This window comes from Neolamprologus multifasciatus, chromosome 20 (genome assembly GCF_963576455.1).
Source record: "Neolamprologus multifasciatus chromosome 20, fNeoMul1.2, whole genome shotgun sequence".
Classification (NCBI taxonomy): domain Eukaryota; kingdom Metazoa; phylum Chordata; class Actinopteri; order Cichliformes; family Cichlidae; genus Neolamprologus; species Neolamprologus multifasciatus.
The window spans coordinates 28,844,294-28,871,876 of NC_140458.1; the positions used below are offsets into that span (position 1 = coordinate 28,844,294).

At 40.8% G+C, this 27,583-nt stretch overlaps 1 protein-coding gene and 1 long non-coding RNA gene across 5 annotated transcripts; both read right to left on the reverse strand.

The window, feature by feature from the left end:
* Positions 1–1,606: 1,606 nt before the first annotated feature.
* Positions 1,607–26,975, reverse strand: gnas (GNAS complex locus). Of its 4 annotated transcripts, XM_085146991.1 has the most exons (14): positions 26,754–26,975; positions 25,541–26,410; positions 25,202–25,340; positions 19,844–19,916; positions 16,074–16,128; positions 15,855–15,974; positions 10,058–10,155; positions 4,643–4,697; positions 4,256–4,329; positions 4,055–4,113; positions 3,843–3,963; positions 3,413–3,543; positions 2,942–3,009; positions 1,607–2,798 (listed from the first exon to the last, which is right to left on the reverse strand). In XM_085146991.1, the coding sequence occupies exons 3-14, from the start codon at positions 25,338–25,340 to the stop codon at positions 2,652–2,654; spliced, it is 1,140 nt and encodes a 379-aa protein (XP_085003117.1). In that variant the 5' UTR covers positions 25,541–26,410; positions 26,754–26,975; the 3' UTR covers positions 1,607–2,651. The 4 variants fall into 4 exon arrangements, with proteins under 4 accessions (XP_085003117.1, XP_085003116.1, XP_085003118.1 ...); XM_085146990.1 differs by having other exon boundaries at positions 25,202–26,410; XM_085146992.1 differs by having other exon boundaries at positions 25,202–26,410; positions 26,707–26,975.
* LOC146495164 (uncharacterized) lies at positions 10,646–15,848 on the reverse strand. Its single transcript, XR_014871673.1, has 2 exons — positions 13,982–15,848; positions 10,646–13,945 (listed from the first exon to the last, which is right to left on the reverse strand). It is a non-coding gene; the product is annotated as an uncharacterized LOC146495164 (long non-coding RNA).
* Positions 26,976–27,583: the final 608 nt, after the last annotated feature.

The window sequence follows — 27,583 nt, forward strand, 5'->3', positions numbered from 1 at the left end:
AGCACCGTTAAAGATTGAGCGATTTGGTCTGATACGCTACTGATTTTCACGAGTGGAGATCAGTTTTTTGGTTGGGAGCTAGACACAGGTAGATGTGCAAAATGTTCACTGCCATGAGGATTGTTGTTTTGCGAATTACAACAGTCATAAGAATCGATAAGCTTGGATGCACTTTTGTCTAATAGTGTTGTTGATTTCCATCCCCTGAGTTGCGTAGAGTGTAATGACAAAAACATGACAAAGCAGTTGCTGTTTGCACCAAAAAAAAAAAAAAAAAGAAAAAAAAAAAAGAAAAAAGAAAAAAATCTTTATTTCATAGAGCTCCTTTTCAGAAAGTAGACCCATATTTGATGTACACATTAAATGAGACTAGGGCACTGAAATGAGAGATGCTAATACTGTACAGGCTGCCTCTGCTGTGCAAGGCTAGTCAGGAGGACCCCCTCCCCCCTCAGCAGAAAAGAAAAACAAATTGTTCTTTTTTTTGGCCATTTTTTTCTTTTTTTGCAAAAACAATAACGATTTGTGTAGAAACAAGCAATGTTTTGCATCTGTCACCTCCCACTTATAACCCTTCAGTGTGTGGAAGAAGAAAAAAAAAAAAAAAAAAAAAAAAAAATCCCAAACAACATCAGTTGAAAGGATTAAGTTATAGCAATATGCACACCATCAAGTGTACAATTTGTCAAGGTTCATTTGATTCTAATAAAATACTTTAGAACCCATATACATTTCATATTTATCTTTTTGGGGGTATATGGATAAAAAAAATAAAAAAAAAGACATTAAATCATAAAGATGGGCTGGAAGGAAAGGTGGGGAAGAAAAACAAAAACAAAAACCCAACAACCCCAAAAAACAAAACACTACTAAAGCTACAAATGGTCATCCACCATCTCCAAGGAAAGGAGAGGAGAAAGAATTAGACTGAGAAAGAGGTGGGGATAAAGAAAGGGAGAGAAGGTAAGAGCGAGGGAGGCAGGGAGAGGATTGGCCAAGCTATACAGCGCAGTATGACACCCACTTTAGCTCATTACACACATAGTCGTGATCAAGGCACAGGGATCTTCTAAAAGTTATTTTTTCCTCAATAAAGTTGTACAAAATAATACATTTTACAGTCTGTACAAGAATAATAGTTCAGCAGTAAAGTAAAGACAGACATACAAGGGAGGAGAGGAGGAATGGTGGAGGGAGGAATGGCAGGGAGGTGCGAGCACACAGGTGGGGGCAGAAAAAAATAAAGTCCCATTTTGTTGTGTTTTTAATATTCCAAGATTAATATATCTTATTTTCTCTTTAAAACAAAAGAGCACTGCCAGGAAGGTAAAAGTGCAAATGGAAAAGGTGGCGGTGAAAAGGGTGGGCGAAAGATGGAGAACGTGTAGAGAACGGGTGACAAAAGGATGACAAAGAGTTGAGATAAAGAAAGGGCGCACAGGGCACAATGGCACAAAAGTCTACACAGACAAAAACAGCTGTGGAGACAGTATAACAGGATGAGAGTTCTCTTTAACTTATATGGTACTGTACTGTTGAAGGATGCCCGTCGCCCTCCATTGAAAGTTCCATAGAAGTTGGCATTTCTGGTTCTTTTTGTTTTAAACTCAATATATCCTCCTCACGTGATGCTCCGATACCAACAAGGCAAAGTCAGGTGGCAAAACAGTTCTGTAGAGAAGCCGTGGCGCCCTGGTCAATCACGGCCGACACCTCCCATCAGAGAAATTCAAATCGCAGTTGGCTCCCATCCCGTTTTAGTGAACACCTGCTCAAGTGAAGTCTCACCAAAACACCCGTGGTCTGGTTAAGTCTGTGGTAACGCTGCTCCTCTCGGCTCGGCTTCGCCCGTTTAATCTCAAAAAGCACCGACCCAGATAAATTAGCCGGCATCTCAATGAAACGTGAGTAGGTACGTGCGTTGCCAAATTGACCCCCTGTTGTGCAGTCCAGTAAAAAGCAGGTGAGATATGTTGTGTGTGCGCAAGCAGAGCCACTGGATTTAAAGATGTCTCTAAGTGAAAGGAAGGTTTGGTGTACATGGTTTGAGTCAAAGTCCTGAGCACAGTGCTTGTTTTTTTTGTTTTTTCTGTCTCTCTTAAATACAGTGTTCAGTTGATCTGCTGTGATATATTCATTCTCCATTTGCAGTAATTCATCTCTTTCCCAATTACACTGAAGTAGTAGCTCTTAGTTTTCAGCCCAATCAGGGGAGAAAAAAAAAAAAAAAAAAAAAAAAAAAAAGGGAACAAAACTCAAGCTGCAGCTCCAACCCTCGCTGCAGGAAACTCAGTCCGGACTGGGCCACTTTTTTTGTTTTTAGGAAGGTGAAGGTAACGTGACGATAACATAATGTCGAAAGGTGAGGAGCTGGGAGTATGGCTGAAAGTCAAGACTGAAGTCTGTTTTACGTGTAAGCCCCTCAAACCCATCCGTCAAAAATTCTGCATCAGGTAGAGAGTTTGCATCAGGGGAAGTTCTGGGTTCACGGCGTGTTTACTATAAGTGCGTGTGTGTTTTGGCCCCTGTTGTGTCACAAGAGCTCTCATACTTCTGCAGAAGAGTTCAGAGACGCAGGTTCAGGGATTTCTTTTTCGTCTTCCATAGTCTGATCTGGTTTATCTTTTTGGCCTAACACCTTTCCTCTCCCATCACAACAGCTCGTACTGCCGCAGGTGCATCCGCTGGATGATGTCTCGACAGTCATTAAAGACACGGCGGATGTTCTCTGTGTCGACGGCGCAGGTGAAATGGGGGTAACAGTAGTGCCTTCCATCGCCACTTGCTGTGCTGATCCTCTGTAGAAGAAAGGAAAAGTTACAAAGCTGCTAAACAACTTGTGCAGCAGAAACGTGTCCAAATTTTATTAGAGCATAACCCCCGCCCCCCACTGCATACATTTAAAAACAACAAATCCCATGAAAGACAGCTACACACTTACCAGGAACTCATCTCTGATGAAGTACTTTGCCCTTGTAACACGCGGATCTTCTCCAGGTTCTGGCGTCGCTGTAAGAGGAGACAGAGGCCAGTGAATAACTTCTCACAATATGCAATTTAACATGTAGATAATTTAAACATGACAATGCAACAACTAGTAAGGAGACACTACATCTCTATAGCAGAATGTGTAAGACGTAAAAAGAAGCTTTCCACCTCACAGAGCAAGTGCTTCACTACAAAAATCTTCTAGGTGTATCGAGGATGACCTCTTGTGGTGAATGATATCAAAGGCACCCTTTTAAATTTCTGGATGAGTTGTTGCATCGAATTTTCCAGTTGTTTTTGTAATGATAAATTTCATTGATGAAAATAAAAATGTGTTTTCACATCGGTATAATTATTTATTTTACTTAATCTTAACAACACACACAAAATGCTCAAAATCAGATGCTGTAATAAGGTAGCTCACCATCATCAGGTGTGGTGTAGCGAGCAAATTCTGGGAAGTATTCTTCGATTTTGGACTTCCCTGCCAACACCTTCTCTGCAAGCAGGTCCTGTTTATTTAGGAACAAGATGACAGAAATGGTCCGCAGCCACCTGAGGAAGATGAGAGACTGAAATAAGATCACACTGAAATATAAAACTGTTTCCAAGTGTGAAAAGACAAAGTTCAGTTCAGCCAAAATAAGCCATAACAGGCGTCAGCAGATAAGAGTTCCCTTAGGACTTGCTCAAAGTGTTCTAGCTTCGAAACCATGTTTAATAACTTGTCTACCCTTGAGAAGCTGAAGTTCTGCGAAGGCTTTCTGATTTCCTATGCTGTCAACTTAATCTCAGGATTCAATACAAAACAAACTGCAAGTCCACAGGATGACAGGTTTGGTGTCTTTCCTCACCTGTTGTTCCAGATATTCTTGAAGAGGTTGAGGGCCTCCTGTAAACGGTTGGTCTGATTGTCCTCTCGGATCACCATGTTGTAACTGCTACTGGCCACCACAAAGATGATGGCTGTTACGTCTGAGGAAGAGGGAGGAACGGAGATAAATCAGACACCCTGAGAGAAAAGGATACGAGTCAAGGGAAGTGAGAGGAAATAAACACCACTTACCATTAAAGCACTGAATCCATTTCCTGCGCTCATCCCTTTGACCGCCAACATCAAACATACTGTACAGATATAAATGGAAACATGGAAAATGCTGCCATCATGTGGAGAAAATGTATATGTACAGCTGATTTGTGTTTATATCCTCAGCCGACACTAGATTACCTTTGGATGAAACTGTTACTCTCCACCCTTTTTACTTACTGGAAATTAACTTTGTCCACTTGGAATCTTGTCTCAAAGATCCCTGAAGTCAGTACTCTGCACCTCAGCAAATCCTGGTGAAAAGGAGTGACAAATGTAACAACAACAAGGCTTTTATGTGCCAGATTAGAGTGACAAACCTGGAGAAACACTCACAAGATACAAATCCAACATATGGAATATTTGGACAATATACTGAATTTCAAAGTGAAATATAAGAAGTTATAACACATTTGAGTTTGGCACCAAAGCAGCAAAAGCTTAACTTTAATATGTGACAGGGACCAAAATCTTAAAGTCCCTTCCTCATGAAATACTATTCAGGGGAAATAGTTGTATAGTGAAATGTAGGATATTATTAACTTTGTAGTGGAAGAAGTTCCCCACCTGATCTGTTGGAGTGTAGTCACTCTGTTTCACAATGTCGATCTTGTCTAGAAAGCTGAAAAGACGAGAGACAAACGAAGGCAAGAGAACAGTTACCGAAGTAATACTATAGACCACACAGTGGTTTCATATTTGTTTTTTTTTTTTTGTTTTTTTTTTTTTTTTTTTTTTCCGCCTGTCCCATTTGGTTCTTTAGCCGTCAGAATTGTTGTCTGAAGACCAACAAGGATACCCAATGGATTTATTTTGCCAAATGGATCATCATGGCATTGCCGTATTGGTCCATTTGATCGACCTTTGTTTTTATTATTTATTTTATTTTCAGTTGTTACAGACGGGACAGACATGAGTGAGGGATAGGAAAGGGAGAAAGAAAGAGGAAGGAAAAGAAAAACAGAAGGGGAGAGGGACAGTGAGAAAGGGGGGAAGAAAAAATATCTCCGGGATCACCTGTTGAGAGAAAAAGAATAGAAAACAAGCAAAAAAAAAAACAAAACAATGCAACATACTATACACAACACCATCGCATTAATCTAGCTAAGTGAAAACAGCAGTAAATACTAAATATTGAATGTTGTTGTGCAGCACGCAGGACAGACAGCGCACAATGTGCTTTGAAGTAGCAGCCAAGAAAGGTGTGATTTAAGTCTACGAATAGTGAACACCCATGTGCACACCTGTGTGGATCGGCGCGCTTGTATTCAAATGGTTTCCCCATGTAATGGTCTGCTAGAGGATGTAGAGAGCCATAGCCCCGTCCCCCAGGGCATGAAGCAGGCATGGAGGAGATCCAGGCCCCAGACATCCAGAGGCCCCAGAGTGCAAGAGCCCAAGGAGGACCACCGGAGGGGCATCCGTGCCACCTTCATGGGAAGGGCTGAGGATCCCCAGATGAGGGGTCACCCAGTAGCCACCGGGCAGAAGCTAGAGGGGGCTGCACCGGCGTGCCCGCCGGCTCTGCCGGCAGCCAGCTGTGCCAGAGTGAACCGAGCCACAGGCACAGAGGCCGGAGGCCCGAGGGCCCCCCGCGCCCCGGAAGAGGCCTGACCGAGCAGCAGGCGCCAGGCCCCGCCAAGTAGTCACCGGGAGTGAGCTGGTACATACCTGAGCGCCCAGCCCCGGACACCAAGAACCACCAACGCACCGACCCCTGAGGGCATCAGTCACCGGCAGGGAGTGTGGTGAGGGGAGATAGGCCTCCACACTTTGGAGGGCCTTGGAGTTCCCAGAGACTTCAGAGGTTCAAATGATGGTCTGCTAGAGGATGTAGAGAGCCATAGCCCCGTCCCCTCTTCATGCCCCCAGAGGTACAAATATGAAACCTCCCAGAGGTTTCATATTTGTAAGACTTGTACAGGTGTGCTCAAGGAGTCAAATGAGAGACAAAAAAAACAAAACTGGTATAATACCAGGCATGACTGTGCACTTTTTCTCCAGCAACACTTAAGTATCATGTCTCATGTACATCGCCACAGCTGTGGTATTATATGAAATACAAAACCAGTTTGCCAGAGAGGCTGTCCGTGTGGTTTTGAGCCCGACATACTGACTGAGACTTAAAGTCTCCAATAGATACCAATAAAAACCAACTTTTGAATTTAATTGTATTTTTCTACAGCAGGTGACCTTGAAGGCAGAAGCATCCTCACTGCTCACTCAATATGCAGGGAAAACACTAAAGCTGTTGTCCAGTATGCCAAAATGCATCAATCAATGTGAAAGCAGGGAGTGAGCATAGCTACAAGTGATCATGACAACTCAAAGGGCAGAAGACGATAGATTCAGGTTACACCCAGCTTGAGGAAACTAAGATCTTATGGAGAAGAGCGCAGTGCATTCGGTAGTTTTACTATGTATAGTATTTAATGTAGCTTTTCCCTCACTCAAGGTGGGCCTCCTGCAACATCTGCAATTATTTCACATTTGAGTAAAAAGAGGACCAAGAAGTGCTATGTTAAAGATCAGAACAAGCCACAGGCAGCATTCAAACATCTTGCCAATGACAGGTCATCAATATATCATAGAAGACATGGATGAACTAGGAAACAGGAAGAGGAAGTGGACAGTGAGAGAATCTTTGGGATTCTTTGCAGGTCCGAGCAACCACCAGCCCCATCCGGAGAGGGAAAAAAGAAAGAGAAAAAAAAAATAAAATAAAAAGCGTCCAGAAGGAAAGATAAGAGCACACACGAGAATGGAAGAGGTAAAGAAACAGAAGGAGAGAGACAGAATGAAGGCGTAGTGGCGTCTGTCTGACATTACAGAGCAGATTTCAAAAATAGCTCCCCAGCGCCCTGGCCTGCAGCACGGTTACCATGGAGACCCAACCACAGGCACTATTAATAGTCTATCAGCACCCAATCTCGTGCAACTGGAGTAGCTCCAGAAAGAAGACAGACGGATGGAGAAAGGGGAAAAAAGGATGAGAGAATGAAAGAAAGAAGGATGAGTTTGTGTTGTGTGCAAGGACGGAGGAGGGATCACAGACTGGACTGTACCACTTGAGTGAGGAAATCAACTTTTTAAAGATCAAACCGATCTAAACTTCTCAATGACCGGATGCATTATTCACCAGGATTGATTTATTAGTAAAACACAGTCGAGACTACAGGGTCATAGTCAAGAGCTGAGCAGCGAAGGTATCCTCCTCAAACATCACCCCCCCCCCCCTCCTCTAAGCATCCTCTGATCTGTAGATGACTCAGCCGCCGCCATGTTTGCTCCCAAACCCTGCAAACTGCAGCTGTTACACGACTCCTTCACTATACATTTTCTTTGTGGTTTTATCTGCTTTTGTTTGGAAAAAATATAAACTGGACAACTTTGACCCATAAAAAAAAAAAACAACAACAACAAAAAACACACATTTAGGATCCCCCTTAATCACTTAACGTATGCACATCCAGATTTTAAGATTTCAACCAGTGACTCCTGTCTCAGCTCCCTTTTTAAAGTCATCCACGTTTGTTAGGATGACTCCATACTCCTGACAGGTCATGATAACTTTGCTGTTTTTATTTGTAGCAGATGCAGAGTGCTCCAAGTCTCGTCAGTGATTTTTAGAGGTCCGCAGTTATTTAACGTATCCCAAAAATATGACCCTTTAAGTTTTATTTCAGTGTTTACCAGGACATGAAAACTGCATGTTTAGAAACACCACTTGAAGACTAAGCTGTTTTAATAATAGTGATGCACTGGTATCTGTCTTAATTCAGCAAGAGACTCATTTCCCTTTATGCTGAAGAGCTTTGATATTGTCGGATTTACTCCCAATCGAGATGATTTCTAGCTAGTTTTCCCTCATTAATGCACTGAATGAGCATCATCAAATCTAATCTTCTCCACTACACAATTGCATGCCAGCATTTTCACATATGACCACGCTCGTCATTTACATGTGTAAGGGTGCGTTGGTGCCCGCACATTGGGAAAATGAGAGGAAACAGAAGGAGGGCGTTTCTATCTGCTGGGTTGATTTTAAATTAGAGCTTCATGCAACTTTGTTTATAGACGAGCTACTTTATCTCTTTTCCTCAACTTTGAGTCAGTGTGTGTTGTTGAAAACATGCAGTGTGTGGTGAAGGTATGGAGAAGGGTTCAGAAAAACAGAATTGAGTCTTTGTTAAGAAACGTGTCACAGTCAAGTCAAAACATTTGGTTAAGTTGTTTATCTCATAAACTCGAGTATGAGCACCGGTTACAGTAGTGAAGTCCATAACTGTATGTAGAGGTGGTATATGCCGATATTACCTATGAGCTTTCTCCTCTTGATGGGAAATAAACTCTGGATCTCATTGCATTTACTTTTTTAAAGCACAGTAAATATTATGAAAGGTGCATAGTGCTTCACTAACAAGCAGATTTTTTGGTAATCTCTCAGGGAGCTAGAGCATTCATACTATCCGGTCTTTAAGTCTGATATTATTAGCCGTTTCTGGGTCCAAGCTACACTTCAAACAAATATAGCAGCATCACAGAGTTACAAACTGCCTAAATTCTTTCCTCTTTAATAAAATGATCAATGTGACTGCTCTACCAGGTGTAACAATTAGGTTTAACATCCAGGCATTCACCATAACAGCAGGGAGCTAGCAGGGAGCTACAGATGGAAACCATGAGCTGATTGAGATTTCTGAAAAAATTTAAAAAAAAAAAAAAAAAAAAATACAGCTCCGCTATCACAGCTGACAAAAATGAAGATGGAAAACTAAACAATGATGTTTGTAGGGTTACTGAAGTTGGACTAGCTGGTATATAATGTTGTTCTATGTCACTGCTACCTACACAGCTATGGTTTGCATAATATAAACACATTAGCACACTAAAGTTGGAAGATGAATGCCAACTTTTTTCCACTCAATAGAAGGTCATGTGATGGTTCCCGATGGTTAGGGACAAATGCAATTGCATATCAGGAAGCTGTAAATGGACTAAACTTCAGTCAGGAGAACAACTGAGATAATCCATTTAAAATATGAGGTTAGTCATTAATATACTACTCCATGGGGCTTTAGTTACATCATAAGGTTTTAAAAGCTGAGCTTTAAAAATGAGTAGTGGTAATAAAACCGACAGAGGTCGACAGTGATCACTGAATTTTTTGTTTTGGGGGGGCTTGCTCAGATGAGATTGAACAAGATAAACCAAAACCCAAACAAAAACCAAAACCAAAAATAGCCTTAATAAACGCAGAGTAGTTTGGACCTGGAAGCAGGGTTCATACATCACTTAACAACGGGATTGACGAGGCTAGGGCTCACATTGCTATCATCTAGTTTTGAGTCCTTAGTTGTCATTTAATCTAAGGAAATAATTTAACCAGATTTAAGGAAATTAAGGTAAAATGCACTTTTCTATAATACAATGTCTCTCTGCCATATAGGAGTCATGAATTGAAAAAACCCAACTAGTATGCCTTACCTGACATGAAACAGCTTAGTAGCGCACACGCTGGGATCATGATGAGCATGTCTACCCCAGATTTCACCCTACTTATGCTTTAGTCATAAAACCGGACGTATTAGAACAAATACAAAAAACATACTTCAGTCTCTACTTCTTTGTCAATAATGCAACTGTTCATCCTGCTTGTAACAGGCTTCCAGCAGGACCTCACACCATCTCAAACTGAAAGGAGCCCCTCTGCTATGCAACTTCGAGGATGCCCCAAGTACACAACATTTGCCTCAGATTACTAGTAATAAGCTTCTGTAACTCAAAGCAAACAAAACAATAAAATATGACAATTAAAACAACCCCAATGCAAAATCCATTGTATGCAAACTACACCAACTATAAGATAACCACACAAAATGCCACCACATGCACAGTATCAATAAAAACTAGAAGTTATCCCTCACAGAATCCTTACATTTATAAATCATGTCACCATGAAGTTGAACTTAAGTTACTTACTACTGTGCACAGTCGATTAGCTGGTACTCATTGGATCTCTCATAGCAAGCCCGGACGCCTTCGTCTTGCCACAGTGTCTTTGCGTGATCGTAAAACTCCTGAGAACAAGAAGACGAGAGGGGGGGGGGGGGGGGGGGGGTGAATCATACAGGCAGTGCAGACGCATCAGCAAAAGTTGGACATTGTTAGTAATCATGTTTATCATGAAATTACAAAAAAACAAGTTCTGTGTCACTGCAGTGGAAATGCGAGACAACATTAGAACCACTGCATGATTAAACAGGATTGAGCAACAGCTCATGTGCTTAAACATGTTTCAAAGTAGGCGATTGTGTGTATTCCTTGTGCATGTTACACTGAACATGACATGAAACAGAGGGGGGAAAAAAAAAAAAAAAAAAAAAAAAAAGTACAGGGCTGTCTGTTGTCCATGATGTGTATGTGAGGGCACCTCCTGCTCAGCGTTTCTGTTGACATCATATGCAGTAGGGGTGGGGGGGGGGGGGGGGGGGGGAAATCGATACTGTGTAGTATCGTGATATTTTGTTTGCTAATAATGTATCGATACCGGGACAGCAGAAATCGATATTTTGTTACAAAAAAGGTTTTTGTGCTCTGACTTCAGAGCATGTTGATCCTTTTTCTGAGCAAGAATCCTGACATTCCTTCACTGTCCAAATGTGTTTAACTTTTTTTTGGCAGCAATAAACATGACAGTTTACTTATTTTAATTTAAGACATGTTTTTAATTTTCATTTTAATTAAGTTTAAAACTTTTTTATTTAATGTAAAATTATATTTTGTTTTAATTTACTTTCAAATTCTTCAGTTGCTGAAGGGGCTGCATAGTTTTCATAAACTGCATAGTTCAGAATAGCTATAATTGTACCAGATGGTTGCATTCAGTTAAGTTGGACTAGACTGTAATACAAACCGTTCGGTTTGTCAACGATAAAACTAACTGAAATGAGAGAAAGACTGAGTGTGAGACTTTGATATTAGATCAAATGAATATTGATAAAGTTTACCTTTATGTACAGAATCTGAATATCGCAAAATATTTAAAAAAAAAAAAAAAAAAAAAAAAAAAAAAAAAAAAAAATCGCAATAATATCGTATCATGCGTTAAGTATTGTGATAATATCGTATTGTGGGATGTATGGTGATTCCCACCTCTAATATGCAGTGTACGTTGTGCCTGGGCGATGTCTGTGTGCACATCTTTAAAAAAGGTAAATAAGGGTGCAGATTCCTCATAGCAGACAGACTTTGTGACATGCAGACATCAAATCAATGAAGCATTTATCCATTTTGCACTCTTAACACCTTTGCCGAAAAAAAAACAGCACCACCACCTCTGTGTGTCACTCACTGACCACTTTGAGCACACCCGTTAAACCTGACTTGAACTGTCCGAGCATTGTACATGCATTCTTCTTAACTGGCTTCATGGTGGCTGGTGGTGTGCTGGATTGCATTACACGGCATGTTCCCAATATTTTGTCCACTCCATTAACAAACATGGGGGGTGGTGGTGGTGAAGAAACATTAGGTAATGTCAAGCACTCCGGTACACCACCAGCCACTATGTGAAGCCAGTAACAAAGCTGACTTGTCGCTTCTTTAATAACATCAAAAACTGAAAGTGTGCAAGCTTTGTGAAGGTGGCGTTGATGTTTGAACTGTTGCTCAGGCTTACAGTAGATTTTACCAAATGAAGTGGCAACACTATGAGAATCATTGCTATAAAAAGGACCATTTTATAACTGCAGCATCCAAACCCTTCATCCTTAAAAATACGCAATACATATTTAGCACAGTTTTTAAAAATGGATCATTCGGTCTGCTGCTCCTGTGAGAGGACTACTGAGCAACGAATTAACCACATTTTTTTGTGAACCTCTCTCTCATCAATGTCACAGAAACATGGCCATTAGTCAGGTGACTCTGCTCCTAGATTTAAAAAGGAACAAGTTTGATTTCCTTAGAGTCTTCCAATCCCTATGAGCACACTGTTGAGCATTTTGACAAAACCCTGTGTCTCCACATTCCTAATCAGGGAGGTTTTCCTCGTGTACAACAGCGTGTTCCCCGTGTGTGTAGCTATATGCACTGAAGCTACTGAAATTTACTTGTGGCTGTAAGGTGGTAACACCTGTTATTGCTGACATATCACCCCAAAATAACAAACAGCACAACTAGTTTTTCTGCCAATTTAGATGCCCACTCTAAACACATATAGTATATTCTCCTTCATTACAGCCAAATTCATTATATTGCAAATTTACATTTTTTTTATTTTTTTATTTTTTATTTTTAAAATACCAGCATCTGTGCTGTGATATTGACATTTAATATGAGAGATGCTGCTTCTCTTACTGCAGATTTCTAGGCATTACTAGATTGCGATATGAAACATGTGACTGTTTGTTCAATAACTGCAGCTAGTTGCTAAACTAAGAAAAAAAAAATCAAATTGGATGCGCTCATTTAAAGAAAATAAAAAAATAAAAAAAAGGGGGGGAAATTAAGAGCAGACCAACTGCAGTGACTCAAAAGGTATTTTGTATGTGCAGAGCCATTTTTAGCTCATCTATAAACTAAACAAATGCAGGTCAAATATATCTGGTTTCTCCTACACTACAGGAACAAAAGGTATTGAATCACCTACACTTTACACCTACAGGAGCTGTTCAGCCTTGGAAACCCATGCCATGTAGCTCCTGGTGCACAGTTTGTGTGCTGATGTTAATGCCAGAGGACGTTTGGCTGTTACTGAGTCAGCAAGTGAGAGTGTTAGAGCCTTAAGACTCGACGACCCTGCTCTGCCACTTTGAAGCAGAGTTGCTGTGGTTTCCAAACACTTTAACTTTGCAATAATACTACTTAGAGTTCATGGTAGAATATCTAGGAGGGAAGAGATTTCATGAACTGATTTGCTGCAACATTACTATCCCTAATATAGCACCATGCTCGAATTCAGTGAACTCTTTAGACTGGCTCTTTCAGCAGTGTTTATAAAGTCAGACTGCATGGCTAGGTGCTTGATTTATACATTTGAATTTGAAATTTAAAGTGTTTACCAAAATCTACATAGTGTACTAGAGTGGGCAATAGACAAATGGCTGTCTGTTGCACATAAACACTGGAATTTGCTGTGTGCAGCCATATGTAGGAAGTCATCCAGTATTTACTTAGACAGCAAGTCAACGGCACATTCCTGTAACTATTAATTTACACTATGGGCTGCAGAGATGAGACATTAACAAATTTGTGATTCAAATTGCAAACAAAATTTGCTATTCACATTTTACAAATGAAACACTCTCATTCCATAAACTCAGTTAAAGTTAAGAAATCTGACTTGGTAACAATTAGCGCAGCCCTCAAGTCATCATGTAATGGAAAAGTAAATGGACTTATCTTATCTCAATCATCCAGCAGGCAGTCTACAATAATGTACCTGACAAAATAAGGATCTCCAATCATTTTCAATCTGCACTGGATTCAATTCCTCATCTCCATTAAAGTCCTAAACCGGTTTGACCGTGGTAAACGGCTTTAAACTATTAATGTTGGAATTCACCTGTTCACAAACCTGCATGTGTCACGTGTGGACACGTCCGTCCTCGTAGCTCTTTACAACTTTACCAGCACTTTGCTTGCTAAATTAACTGTAATACTCCCTCCTTTAAATTAAAAATAAAATCTAACCTAAACATTTATAGTGGCAGGCGCACAGGGGCACTGTTAAAGCCAGTTTAAAAGCAACTGACTTCCTGCAAACCAATTCCCGTTTCATCCTGATTTACCATTAGTCTTCATTTCGAGATAAATTAATAATGTCACAGTCCTGACTGGAAGTGATGATGTGCCTATGACGCTCACCTACACACACACACACACACACACACACACACACACACACACACACACACACACTTTTCACCATCATGTTTTATAACTTGGAAACTATGCCATGCTTGTCATAAACAAGTCATCCAACCAAACAAGTAAAACGACCATAAACAAATAATTGCTTCCCAACAGCTCAGAATGCGTGGAATTCATTGGGCAGTGGGGTGATTTAGTGGTTGACGAGAGTGGCTCGTAGGTTAAATCTCTCAGATTTGAGTCCTCTGACAGCTGATTTGTCTTAATGAATTGTTGCAGAGTTAGATGTGCTGTCTGCTTACAAACTACAAATCACTCAGGGTAAGAGTGTGAGCTCAGTGCCACTATGTAAATAAATGGGTGTCTGGTGAGGATAGTTACTTGACTGAAACACAGCTGCCCCTTTAGTTTCAACCACCCCACCCCCATTTATCATTTACAAACTTTATTCACATTACATCATCTTTATTCCTAGAGAACTTATCCTTAAACATCATCTTATCTCTGTGTATCCATTTAAAATGATGTCATACAAGGAGGCATACACAGAGATAACCTTCCCAATGCAAAAGCGTTCCCATTGCCAACCACGGCACCACAAACCTTCACTTCTGGTTACGCTGTGGTACACTCAAAACCTCAAGTTTACAATCCCGTATTAAAGTAACACATTTTCAACTTTGAGCAGCCGAGACCAGCTAATGTGAAACAAGTTTCTTGTTTAATAAAACAGTTAATTGAGATATCAAACAGTCTATATATGAGATGATGCATGATATGATGCATTACTATATGGACAGAAATGAGAGGCAGTTTAGTTGCCCCCCCCCCCCCCCCCCCCCCCAATAGTTCAATGCTTTACTATCGGGCAAGACAAAAACCCTCATTTGACTTCTTATTTTCATTTAATTGTATTTTTGTGACTCAGCGTGACATGGACATATTGGCAGCTGATAAAACAAAATAAACAGAAGTAACAAAAGCTTCTTCTTGAAAAGGTCATACAAGACTGAGTGACCTGAAACCTCAAGCCCAACAGGTGGCTGTAGATAAACACTGACTCTCTAATGTCTACACTAACATTTTCGTGTTGAATGCATAACTTACTTCCCATGCATTGCACTAGCCCTCAAACAGAGACTTTTGCAAATGCTGCTGAGCTCCAGCACTGCAGTGCAGTGCTAACTACTACACCACCAGTGCATGGCGGCATAACCAAGTGTCAGTTGTCTTAACATACACATTTTCAAGACAGACAAAGATTCCCAAAAATAATACCACCGTTTCACCTTAAACTGCTATAATCATATTAGTGTAGGTATTGTGCAAACCTCCATCTCTTGGGATAGACAATTAGTTAATGGAAATATCCCGCTGAGAATACCAAACCCACACAGACATTACCAGTGGATTCATTAGTAAACCCCAGTGTCTATAACAGTCTCTGGACACAGTCTTTACCTGTTTCAAGAGATCATCACCTGTGACACTGGGAGTAATTCCTACCATCATCTACTGAAGTACAAACACACAGCTCAAAAGGCCATGGCCCTGCTACAGATCCATTATACAGACTTATAAAATAATAATAAAACAAATTTAAATAATAAAAGTCTTAAAATGTACCTTACACATCTATCCCAATTTCTGAAGCAACCCAACAAACTCCAAGTATATAAGGTCAACTCTACAATTCTTAGTAGAACATAAACTGGGGCAATGAACTACGAAAACGTGAGCCAAGAGTTCAATTTGAAAGAGTAAAGCTGGAAAATTACTGTCATTATAAAACAGTTCTGAAGATCAAAGCAAGGCAAACAAGAAAAACCGCTAAATAAATTACTTAAAGAAAGCTACATGTCAAAGTGTGGGTTGATGTATTTGGTGATATATTGCTACTCACAGATGGAAAATCAAAGTCCTTCTGATTGACAAAGTTGAGGATGTATTCAATCCGGTACTGGTTTTCAGGACATGCCAACTGGACAGGTGGGGTTAGGGTACTCATAGCGGTTACTATGGTCTGTAGAAAAGACAAACCCAAAGAAAAACGTTAAGACAACAGGACAGGTTACGGCCGCATTTGTCTAAGCTGCTACTAAACCACCAACAGCACACTTACCTCGATAGCCTCTTTAATATTATTCTTAATGTCCTGGATTTTCTGCTTCTTCTCTCTGAAACAGAAAAGGTTCAATGAGAAGCAGTAAATTACAGAGAGTGCAAATGTCTTCAGAACAGGAAAAAAGTGCATGCATATAAAAACTGTTTGACTGAGATGAAGTGCTCACAACATGTAAAACGATTCTACTTTTGTCTGCAGGTGATTTGTTATATACAGAAAAAGTTAATATCCTAAAGATTTTGGATATTAATGTTTAGCATTTAACCTGCAATACACGGAGACCACAAATTAGTCATAAAACAGCAATAATCTGAAACTGTTAAGTAAATAAAAAGACAAGACATAATTTAGCGTTAAAAAATAATTTAAGGCTAATGGTGACAGAATGGTTACATTTGTTTTTTTGAATCAGTCGGTGACATTTTGTCAAACAGCGTAAAAATCTGGACAAAACTGCATGATACAAAAGCAACTTCACATCCACTGAAAGAAAACAGCCATTCCCACAGCTTGCACTGCAACTCTGCCTCTCTTCAACCACTATATTTACATCAAAAACATGTTTAGTTTTGTTATAAAGTATCATTTTAATGAAGCTTAGAAAAAAAAAAAAAAAAAAAAGTGTTAGGAGGTCCCTCTTACCCTGACCGGGTGTATTACAGTCCACTGCATTAGGTTTGTTTTGGTCTGTATGGGTAAACAGACCTTCATTGACATGCATGCTAGCGAAATTATGTCTGTCTGCTGTAAATGATAGCTGTGTGTTTGAGACATTTGGACTCATTTGGAGCCAGTTAGTCTATCTTTCACCTTGAGCCTGCCAGGACAACAGTACATTGTGTTTACAATAGTTCCATGTCAGTGACAAGGGTGAAACGGTCCCCTTTACAAACTTATCTACACTTAACAGCCACAAATGTATGTATACAACCAAAGCCATGACACCACAAGGTAACTTCTGTTCACTAGCTTCAGTAACTTGGCATTTCTGGCACTCAGTCTTTGTGGTGAAAAAAAGACGTATTTTAAAACAAACCACGTGTGAGGTAACTGGAAAGAAAAAAAAAATAAAATGGGGGTAAGAGGAAGAGGTTATGAGGGGAACTGGGAAGGCACCATTTACATTTTTAAACTGATAATCAATGAAGACTGTCACATGGTTGTGTGATCTCTCCAGAGAGACTGCTTCCCTCTGTGTGGTTAGAGATAGATGGACTTAAAGATGCAACATATGCTACAGTGATTGCGTCCAAAAAACATGTGTTCAACAAAAAAGAAAAGCGTTTAGGTGGATGATAGCCCTTCTAAAGAAGGGCTATCATCTTGATCATCTTGATCATCTTGATATTGATTCATTTGAAATCAATATCATTCTGTACTCTATTAATTAATCCATATTATGCAACACACTAATCAACTGGCCATCTATACCAGCGGTGTCAAACATGAGGGGCGGTGGCCAGAACGGGCCCAGCAAAGTCCCCGCCCCCCCCAAAAAAGAGAAAAAACAGACTGAAATTCAGTAAGTTGCAAGAAGCCACATTAAGTTAACTTGAAGACTGTATAGAAGTCTCACTTCAGCCCATTTTTAAGCTTGCTGTGTTGGTTTCATGGCCAAGGGGGTGGGGGGGATAATAATAAAATGAACTGCTTTGATTCAACTTTAAGGCCCATCATCTGCCCCTCCCCCTCAATAGAAATGTCCCAAATACCCCAGTCCTCATTTTTGCCTACTTTCCAGTTCCAAATGCCTTGCCCAAGGGCAGCTAAGTCACGTTTGTTCAAAGAATATGGAGAGATGAGTCATCCATTCATCTATTTCCCAAATCACGCCGGCAATTGGAACTGCTAGTCTTCCAGTCACGAGACAATTACTCTGACATTACCATGATGCCACAACACTCAATCCATTCACCCCAAAATTCTTTTTATCACAGGCCTTACTGAACCCTTTAAGGCCCAAATCAGTATATTTATGTCCTGCCTGAGGATGCAGGCAAATTAAAGCACATTATTATGCTTGTCATGTGAAGACCCACATGCAACTGTTCTGAAACACCGTTTTGGTTTAAAGAGACCTTCATTGATGAAGGTGATTAATTCCAAAGGTGATGTCTGATCAGACATACACAGACAATACACCTAACATGAAAATCCTCCAATTTAGTGCATCTGAGGACAGGAATGAGCCATACAGGTCTCAATAAACACGAGTCACATTTATGACTCCAATGGCACTCTACGGGTTTGTTTCTTAATGAAGACAGAGATCCCACCCATGCAAGCAGAGACCGACACACTGACACACACTGTTCTGTGTTGTGGAGTCACACACTGGGTCATATGCCCAAGTTTGCCTTAAGTGCTGAAAATCTAGCCTAACCTCGCAAAGATATTTCCAACTTATCAATACATGACCACCACCAGACCAATACAAACATCTCATTTTACTACTGAAACTGGTTAAGCAAAAGTTAAAGATGTGCTCCCAAAACCACTGAGGAGGGGGGGAATGCAACACAAGTGTAGTCTTTAGAGTTTTCACACAGAGGGTTTAATTTGTTAGACCACTCAGCTAGATTAACCCTCAACCAAGTATGCTTGGTGATTCAGTTCAACCCCCCCCCCCCCCCCCCCCCCCCCACTCCAATCCATCAGAGGGAACAACTATCAGTTATATTGTTGGTCACCGTTGGAGTGACCTTAGGAGACCCTGACAGAAACTTGTGCAAGTACTATAAAAGTTCAGCTGCTGGCTAGCTAGCTCCAACTCCCATCTCATGTTCTCCTATCGGAAAGCTGACCAGGACACTGATCTAGTGGTCTTTCATATCATTCGGCCTTCTGTCTATTTTGTCTGGTGTTCAGATGGACTTCTGCCCTGGAGATCTCTTGCAAGAGCGCCACTATCCTGATCTTAAAACGAGCAGCATTGCTAACTACTCTTCAACATGGCGGAGCTAGCAGTTGAGGCACTGGAGAACAGCAAATTATTGGAATCATTTGTCACAAAGCCGGCTTAACTTTACTTGTAGGTGAGCAGTTTTTAGGGTACTGACTGTCAGTTCTTTAAGACGGCTTGGGAGCACCTTACCCTTACATGCACGCTTCTCCTTACCTGGGCAGATTTCAAAACTTAAACTAGGCCTAGTCATAGCAGTCAATTTAGCTTTGACCAGAGCTGGTCAACAATGAGTGAGCTAAGTGGCATCATAATGTCTTTACAGAGGATTAGCTCACTAAATAATCACTTTTAGCCAAATCAATAAATGTCTATAATTTCTGCTAATACTAGGATATTAATAAATAAATTACTTCAATGCTCCAGGGCTATATAGAAGAAGATGAAACTACCTTTAGGATTCTATTGCACCATTTTACAACTGAATCAATACAAGTTAGGTCTACTAAAAGTTGACAAAGTATCCCACTATATAGTCAGTTCTCTTCACAGTCAGAAGCCTACAGGCTGGTCAGCGACCCCTTGGAAACCTCCAGTTGCTAGTGAAAAGTAAATTTGCCAAATGGTTGGCAAGTGGTTGCTGGCTGTTGCTAGATCAAAGTAGTTGCAAAGAGGTATACTTGTTTCATTAGAAACTTATGACCATTGACAGAAACTCTTACAGGGGTCTCTGTGGCGCTGAGAGGAGGAGATGTAGATTCAGCCTGGGATAAAAGTCTTCAAACACACAAGCCAACATGAGCCTCAGTCTTAAAAGAGCACTCAGCAGGATGCTGCTCATTCTCAGCCTCACTCTAGTACTCACTCTGCATTGAAGCCGTTGACATGTAGGATCCTCATCTGTTTCACTATGGTGCTCTTTCCCGACTCTCCAGCTCCTGTGAGAGAAAAGGTGAAAATGGATTATGTACCTTACTGATACACTCACATGCACTCAGTGTTGGGATAAAATGGGGGTTTATCTGAAATACCAGTTTACAGTGTAAGTAAAGTACAACTTCCTTTATGTGGACACAAGCACTGTAGCTCACTACAAGGTTAAACTGTCCCAAACTGTTATGGTTTGACTGAATAAGCTCTAAAGAAAAAAACAAAAACAATAAAAATCATGCACAACTTTTTTTGGAAGAAGATTAGAGTATAGGAGGATTAATCCATGACATTGACTGATCGATCATAAGAGTTTGAGTAAATCGCTAAATTTAAACTTTGATTCAGAAAAGCAAACTTTCAGTACAAAGCTGGTGCTAAAGTTTTAAATATAACAAATACAGAGAAATGGGCAGTAGGTTCTCCACCATGATGTTACATTTTTGCTTTTGTTACAGAGGCTCATTTTCTTTTTGTTTTGATGAACACAATTAGCATACAGTTGCCTGCAAACTGACAATTAGTGCAGTGCCCACTGTTACAGGCATGTTCGCACCGGTGACATTACTATGAGGTCACAGAGGTGTGAGAACAAGTGCAAATAAGGCCACCAATAAAGCACAACACTAGATTAATATTATCCAAGGGGTCAGAGGACAAAAGAAGACCTTGAGATTCCTTTTTAAACTACTTCAAATAATGGTTTAATTTTGAATAAAGTATAACATCTTGTTGCGTCTGCCCCTACTATCTCTTACCCTTTAAGCAACTACGACAACAACAAAAAAAGCCCCAAAACAAATTAAAAGCTGATTTGTGTGCCCTGGGGAGAAAACATGTTAAGGTGTGCACACAAGAGGAATATTCTGATCATTCTGCATTCAATATCACCCGGGACGGGAGACTTCATTCTGCAGCATCACGATGACCCCCCCCCCCCAAAAAAAAGCCAGCACCAAGAACCATCTGACAAGAACAAGGGGTCCATCAACAGATGTTGTAACCCCCCACAGAGTCCTGATCTCAACACCATGCTCTCAGTTAGACTAAGACTAGCTAAAAGTATAACATATCACAATTCCCCTAAGATACTGAATGAAAAATTTGAATTGTTAAAAAATAAATACATAAATTAAATCCAATTAGGGATTTTTTGTGTTTGTATTCAGATGTCAACAATACGCTTGTCGTCACTTTATCTGAGCCTGAACCTTGCTGTGTAATATTGTATATGGTCTGTGTGTTATTCATTTTCGTTTCTTATTCCTATTTTAACAGACTGAAATTGATAGCATGCAGCACTACCGGGCCGTTAGTGGTAAGCTGCTGGTTGCCAGATGAATTGCTTGGAACTGCTCTAAGAATGAAACTCAGTTTTTGCCCTGTAATGTCAAACCTACAGCATGCAAGGCTACATGAGGAATGAGCAAATTCAGTTACAAGACGCAATGTACATCAAGACGTATGCTTTTCCTGTTTCAGGCCCATTTATATAAATTTAAAAAAAGAGGCCTGAAACAGCAGTCTTCTCTTTGTCATCTTAGTTATTTCTGGTGTTCACTTACATTAAGGTAAAATTACATTTACCCTGAATTAAATAAAAACAAATATGTAAGTTACAAAAAAAACAAAAAAAAAACAAAACAACAACAACAACAACCCCAAAACCCCCCCAAAAACCCAGTGTACTTAAGGTAAAGCTTAAAACAGACCTAATTAAGCACAAAGCCACAAGTACATCAGTTTGATTATTTAATATCTAGAAGATTAAATATTTATTAGGTGATTTTTTTTTACTATTGCTTGACATGATGAGTGACTGTTCAAGTAAATGTCTAAATACATAATTAGATGTAAAACTTATTTTGGCATTCTACAGTATTACAGCAATACTGAATATTTCACTTAAAGTTAAAGGCGTAATAAGTGGCATGTTTGTACAGATGTCATTTATCTTAGGGTTCTTTTCTCCCTTTCTGTCCTACTTTGGACAAATGAAAAAAAAGTTAACTAAATACATTTCCAAGGTAAAAAGACAAAGTCTAAAGTAAAAAAACAAAAAAACAAACAAAAACTTAGTCAGCTTTACATTAGCATCATCTGACAGTTTGCACCAGTTTAGGCTGCAATTCCCAGCAATGAAGTGCAACTGTTAGTCAAGCACATCAGAGAAGCCACACAGATCTGGGACTTGTGCATTTTGATGGCTCAGCTTGCTACAGTATATATCATGAACTCGACGATAACCGATGACCTCGTGTGCTCCCTCCTTCTCTGCCCATTACCCGTCTTTTACCAGACTACATTGTGAAACAATAAAATAAGGATATAAATACTAAAGTACACTTTAGTTTGGAGAATGTTAACCACACAAATGATTTTAAAAAGTAGGTCATATATAGCCAAATGAGTATTATCCAAAATGAAAATACCCACTGACTTTAACACCTTAACAATGGCCTCCAACACGGAACTTTTGTCACATGTCCACAGTGAGCATAGCTGCTAGTAGACCCTTTAACATTATTGGCAGTTCTATCAAATTAAAATCAGAGAAGATACACCAGAATGTCAGACATCAACCAGCCAGAAACAGAATGATAGAACAATACTTTGGTCCATTATGTGGCAGGATTGTTGAAGAAAATCAAGATTTTTCCTCCAAACATAACATCCCAGTGCACTTCAGGCTGAGCAACACCCTCAGACCAAAACTGGTTCATCCCAAGGACAACACACACAAACATAAGCTAAACAGCATAGTGTATGCAGTGCAGTCAGGAATACTGGGACCTTTAAACAGGACAAACCAAACAACCGCCTTACAAATGTATAACACAACATAGGAGAGCCACCTCAAGACTAAGCTGTACACTTGTACCTAAAGGAGAAGGACACCCGTGTTCACATTTTCATCCAAGACGGACGGTTTGAGAGGGGAGTGAAAGAGGCCACCTAGGTCCACTGATTTGTTCATTGTTGAACACCAGCTATCACGACCTACAACAGTCTCAACAGTCTTTCCCAGGCATTACAACCCCCACTCACACTTTGCCTCAGGTGACCTCAATAGCTCACATGATGGTGGGGTGGGAGATATGACATAAGAAATTTCATACCATGCCCCCAGTGACAGAATGACCCATGCCCTTTTATTTTTTAACACTACTGATCATGCGAGATTCCACATGATCAATGTTGGGTCAAGGACCATCTCCAAAGAGACAACCCCAACTAAGGGTTCAATTCCTGGAACTGTCGGTCATTTTGGAAGTAAAGAAGCCTCTTTGATAAATCTAAAGCCCAGTTATGTTCTTTTCAAGCATTCAACACAACCATGATCTGGATGACAGAGAACCTGCAGAAACATGAAATCTAAACTCTGCCATTAGGCCCTTGACAGCCACAGAAGTCAACAGCACTGACAAACTCCTGCAACATTGCTTAAACTAAAACATCAGATTGGTTGCTAATATAGTTGTACGCTAACACAGCATTTAAAACAAACAACAAAAAGAAAATGCTTGTTCCTTTGTTTTGCGAATACTGTGGTAGCATTAAAGATGCTATTGTTTTTGTCATGGCAAACTCATTAAATATTGCTTCACATGTAATGTGGCATCTTAAACCTGTTTACATTAACACCCTGAGAATTTAGGGTGCTTTTTTATAATGAAGAAGTCTGACAAAGATGCCAAATTAAAATGTAGTCATTTATAGGATTAATGGTGTGCAGCAAAATGTGGTGGGTTCCACGTCAGGAAGCATGACTGTTCATCTGGTGTAGTATCATGATGGACAAGAGCTGAACTGCATCTTGAGCACCCTGCAGTGTTCTGACAGAAAAGCTAGCTTGTGGGGTTGACCAGTATAAGCACAGAGCAATCCAGTAGTCTTTTTGTACTGCTACCCTTCACCCATTGTGTCTTATTTAACAGGTCTCGTTAACATGGACCTATTAAGGCTTTAATTAGACTGGATGGTTAATCCAATCAAAAGCATACTGAGCAAAACACATAAATGATCTGCAAATTTAAACCTTATGGGCACGCATGCTCAAAATTTTGCTCTGCCAATAGATTGTCAACATTGTGTTTTAGCTAGGCTACAATACAAACCGACACCACAAATGCTGAAGAATCTGTTAGGTTGTGTGTCCAGCTTTAACTCGTAGACTCTTTTTGGTCAATTTACTGCATGTCAAGCTGCAGAGATCATCTTATTACCAACAAAGCTAACACAAGGTCTAGTAGCTGGTGTGAACTGAGTGTCCCTTTTTTTATGCTTACTTACCTTTGCTCACCCTTAAAGGAAACTTTTTTTTTTTTTTTTTTTTTTTTAAGGGTCGCATTTAAATCAAGCTGATATTTTAGATCTGAAAGACCTAAAAATTACAGAAGGTATATTTGTTTTGTCCTTCTCCTTTCCAAAAGTCATCACAACCTCCTCCCTAATGCAAGTAGTGACATGTCATACAATGTCCACCCTCAATAGTGATATGTTCAAAACAAATTGACCCCCTCCCCCAAGGGTCCGCCGCAAATTCTTAGAAGTCAAAACCCTGTGAATGGATATACGAGGAGGGTACAGATGAGAGCTCTGCAGGAAACAAAAAACACTCTTATATAATGAAAGAGACCCAGCCCACCTAAATTTCACTCACACAACCACATGTTGCGTCTTACACATATTCATTTCTTCATTAACCAAGTTTTAGTGTGCTTTTCTTTGAGTCACATTATCTTATGTTTGGGCTACACACCCACAAACTGGCATGTGATGTAAAGCTTCTGTTAGTTTGGCAAATTTGAGGCCTGCATGCATGATTAGCGCTAAAAGGAGCACTGTTCAGCATGCTGCAAAGTCACAGTTTAATACAACTGAAAAAGAAAAGGTGTTAAAGAACAAACATACATAACTTAATGATCAATTAGGACAGGCTGGTTCTGATTGATGTTTGTGCTCATTAATCCTTTAACCACTGCAAGCAGTTTACCCTACCTTACAGGTTTGCCTCACTGCATACTCTAAAACCAGCCAATGGGCTGTCCTACAGCAGGTTTGGGGAGTTAGCATTGCAGAATGACAGTCTGACAGCAACATGCCAAAAACCCGGCATCGTATTGCATTTTTGGCCTTATGCAAGAGCAAAGTCACACTGTTGACAATGTTTTTCAAAACAACATCCCAGAAAGTTTTGCAGGGAGGAAGCAGGGTCTCAACCGTCCAAACTGAGAGGCCTTGTCTGTAAAGCAGCAAGCACATAAGATATGTAAAAATGTGTCAAACTCACCTAGAAGTAGTAGTCTGTGTGTTGCTCTGTAGATCTGTTTGTCCTTTTGGAGCTGCTTCTCTATCTTTTTGTTTGCTTCTCTTTGAGCCTTCTCCTCATTTCTCTGGTCTTCGGTCTTACTGTTGCCCAAACAACCCATCTTCCCGCAAGAAAAAAGAAAAAAGGGGGTCCAGGGGAGGAGGAAGAGGTGGTGGCAGAAGAAGTAGAGGAGGAGGAGGAGGAGGAGGTGGTGGTGGAGGGGAAGGGGAGGTGGGGGGGTAATGTAGAAAGAAAAATAAATCAGATAAACTAGTCTAGATGCCTCGTTTGGCCCGCGGATTTGGCAGCAACGTTACCCACATTTACACCGTTTAAGGTCCGTGGCGCCCCTCTGTAGAGATTTAGAGTCCGTAACGCGTATTTTGCTGTCAGAGAAAGGGCAGGATACTGTTGCTGACGACACGGAGGCCGCCTTCTCAGTTTGCTGAATCCGGCTCGGGCTTTTCCCTTTTATATGCAGTAGTTTGTGTTTCGTTTTTCCAAATTCTTCCCCCCCTTCAGCCGTGTAAGATAAAGACTTGTAATCCACAATGTCCGCTATAAGACCCAAAAACGGCGGTTCACCTCAAACGGAGGCAGAAAAAACAGCCTAATTTGCATCTCCAAAAGCCCGGGTCTTGCGTCTCACAGCTGCCCGTGACAAGGAGCCGAACTCGGCGTGTCCGCAAAGCTCGCCTGTGCTGTAGCGCCGCTCGTTACCACGTCGCTTTTCATGACAAACATTTCCATGGGTGTATACTTAGACTCTATATCTATTTTTCTGTCTCCCCGACGGCTGTCTTCGTCGGGGACCCAGCAGGACAGCTGTAAGCAAAATAATATTTACACCCAAACGAGCTACATGTGTGGCATTCTCGCTTCTTCCGTCGTCATCCGGCTCTTTTTCATTCTCTGCATCAAATCAGCCCCAAACTCACTGCGGTTGTCTTTTCGTCTTGATCCCTCGCCACCTCCAAATCCGAAATGATCCAGTATCCCCCCTCCGATTTGTCCTCCTTATATGTGATGGCTGTTCCTTGCCGTTTTCTCCTCCAAAGGGCCTTCTCTCTCTCTGCCCCTCGCTTTTGTTGCTGAAATGTGTTATCAGCCCCTCACATCACCACCAAGCCTCCAAAACTGCGCACCGATAGACTTTTTTTTCTTAATTTCTGGCTCGACTCCGATGAATCCCTTCAAGAGAGAGAGGGGGGGAAATCATTACAAAAAAAATAGGAGGGGGACAAAATAACAGAAAAAGAAAACGTGACCAAAGACGTGAAAATCCCTCGAAATGTATCCACGTTTCTTGCAGGTGAAAAAGCTACACCCGCTGTCAGGCTCGGCTTTTATAACCTACATACGGCCTATACATGTGCACACGCACACACGCTGTCATACAAACATACATTTATATACACATATGTAGATTCCTCTTGAATCCTAGGTGGGTAAACAGGCTACAGACTTGACACTACATGTGCATTTACATTCACAAAAAGTAGGACGCGGGGCTGTTGTAGCAGCACATTCCCACCGTGAAGGCCGCTCCCCTCCTGGCCGCTGGTCGAGGAAGGTGAAAGACGGGAATACCCGATTCTTGGAGGTTATTATTTTCTCCCTTTCTCTCTTGCTTTCTCTCTCCGAGAATAGTAGCCTACATTGAACAGATAGACAGCGCTTTTAGAGAGACGGGGTGGGGCCACACAACGCTCATTGAACCCTGGGAAGGAAGGACCGAGAGAGGAGGAGGAGGAGAGGCCGCTTCGCCTGGTCACGTGACCCGGGTGCGGAGCCGCGTCAGCGGCGTGGCTGTGCGGAGAGAAAAAAAGGCGCCCTCTTCAAGGAAAAAAGACCAGAGGTGGTTTGTATGCAGGAATAGCAGCACAAGACCCCTCTGAGCAGGGCTACTCAAATCTGAGAAGACCACTAGATATGTTCTGTTACAGACATTTATTCACGGAAAAGTACAATCACATCAGCAGCGGATTATACTGAGTTATACTATTAGGAAGACTGGTGCATTAAGTTACTTTCAAGAAATGGGCTTAACTCTATTATGTCCATTTCTTAAAATCTGCTAAAATAGTTTTCCATAACTCACGATTTAAATAATCATTCTTTATCTTGTGAAATAAGCTGCCCTCACTTTAAGCTAATTCTGACTGGCTTTCTCTTGTAAAGCACGTGAGTGCAACAGGCGCATCCAGCATTTTTTTCATAGAGGTGGCCATATGGGGGCCACTAAAAATATTGGGGTGGCACACCAAAAACAGAAGAGTGCCGGGCGCAGTGGGGGGGAGAGGGTGACATCGTGAGGGACATACAAAGTGACACAAATGACAAAAATAATGCTTCAGCTCACTG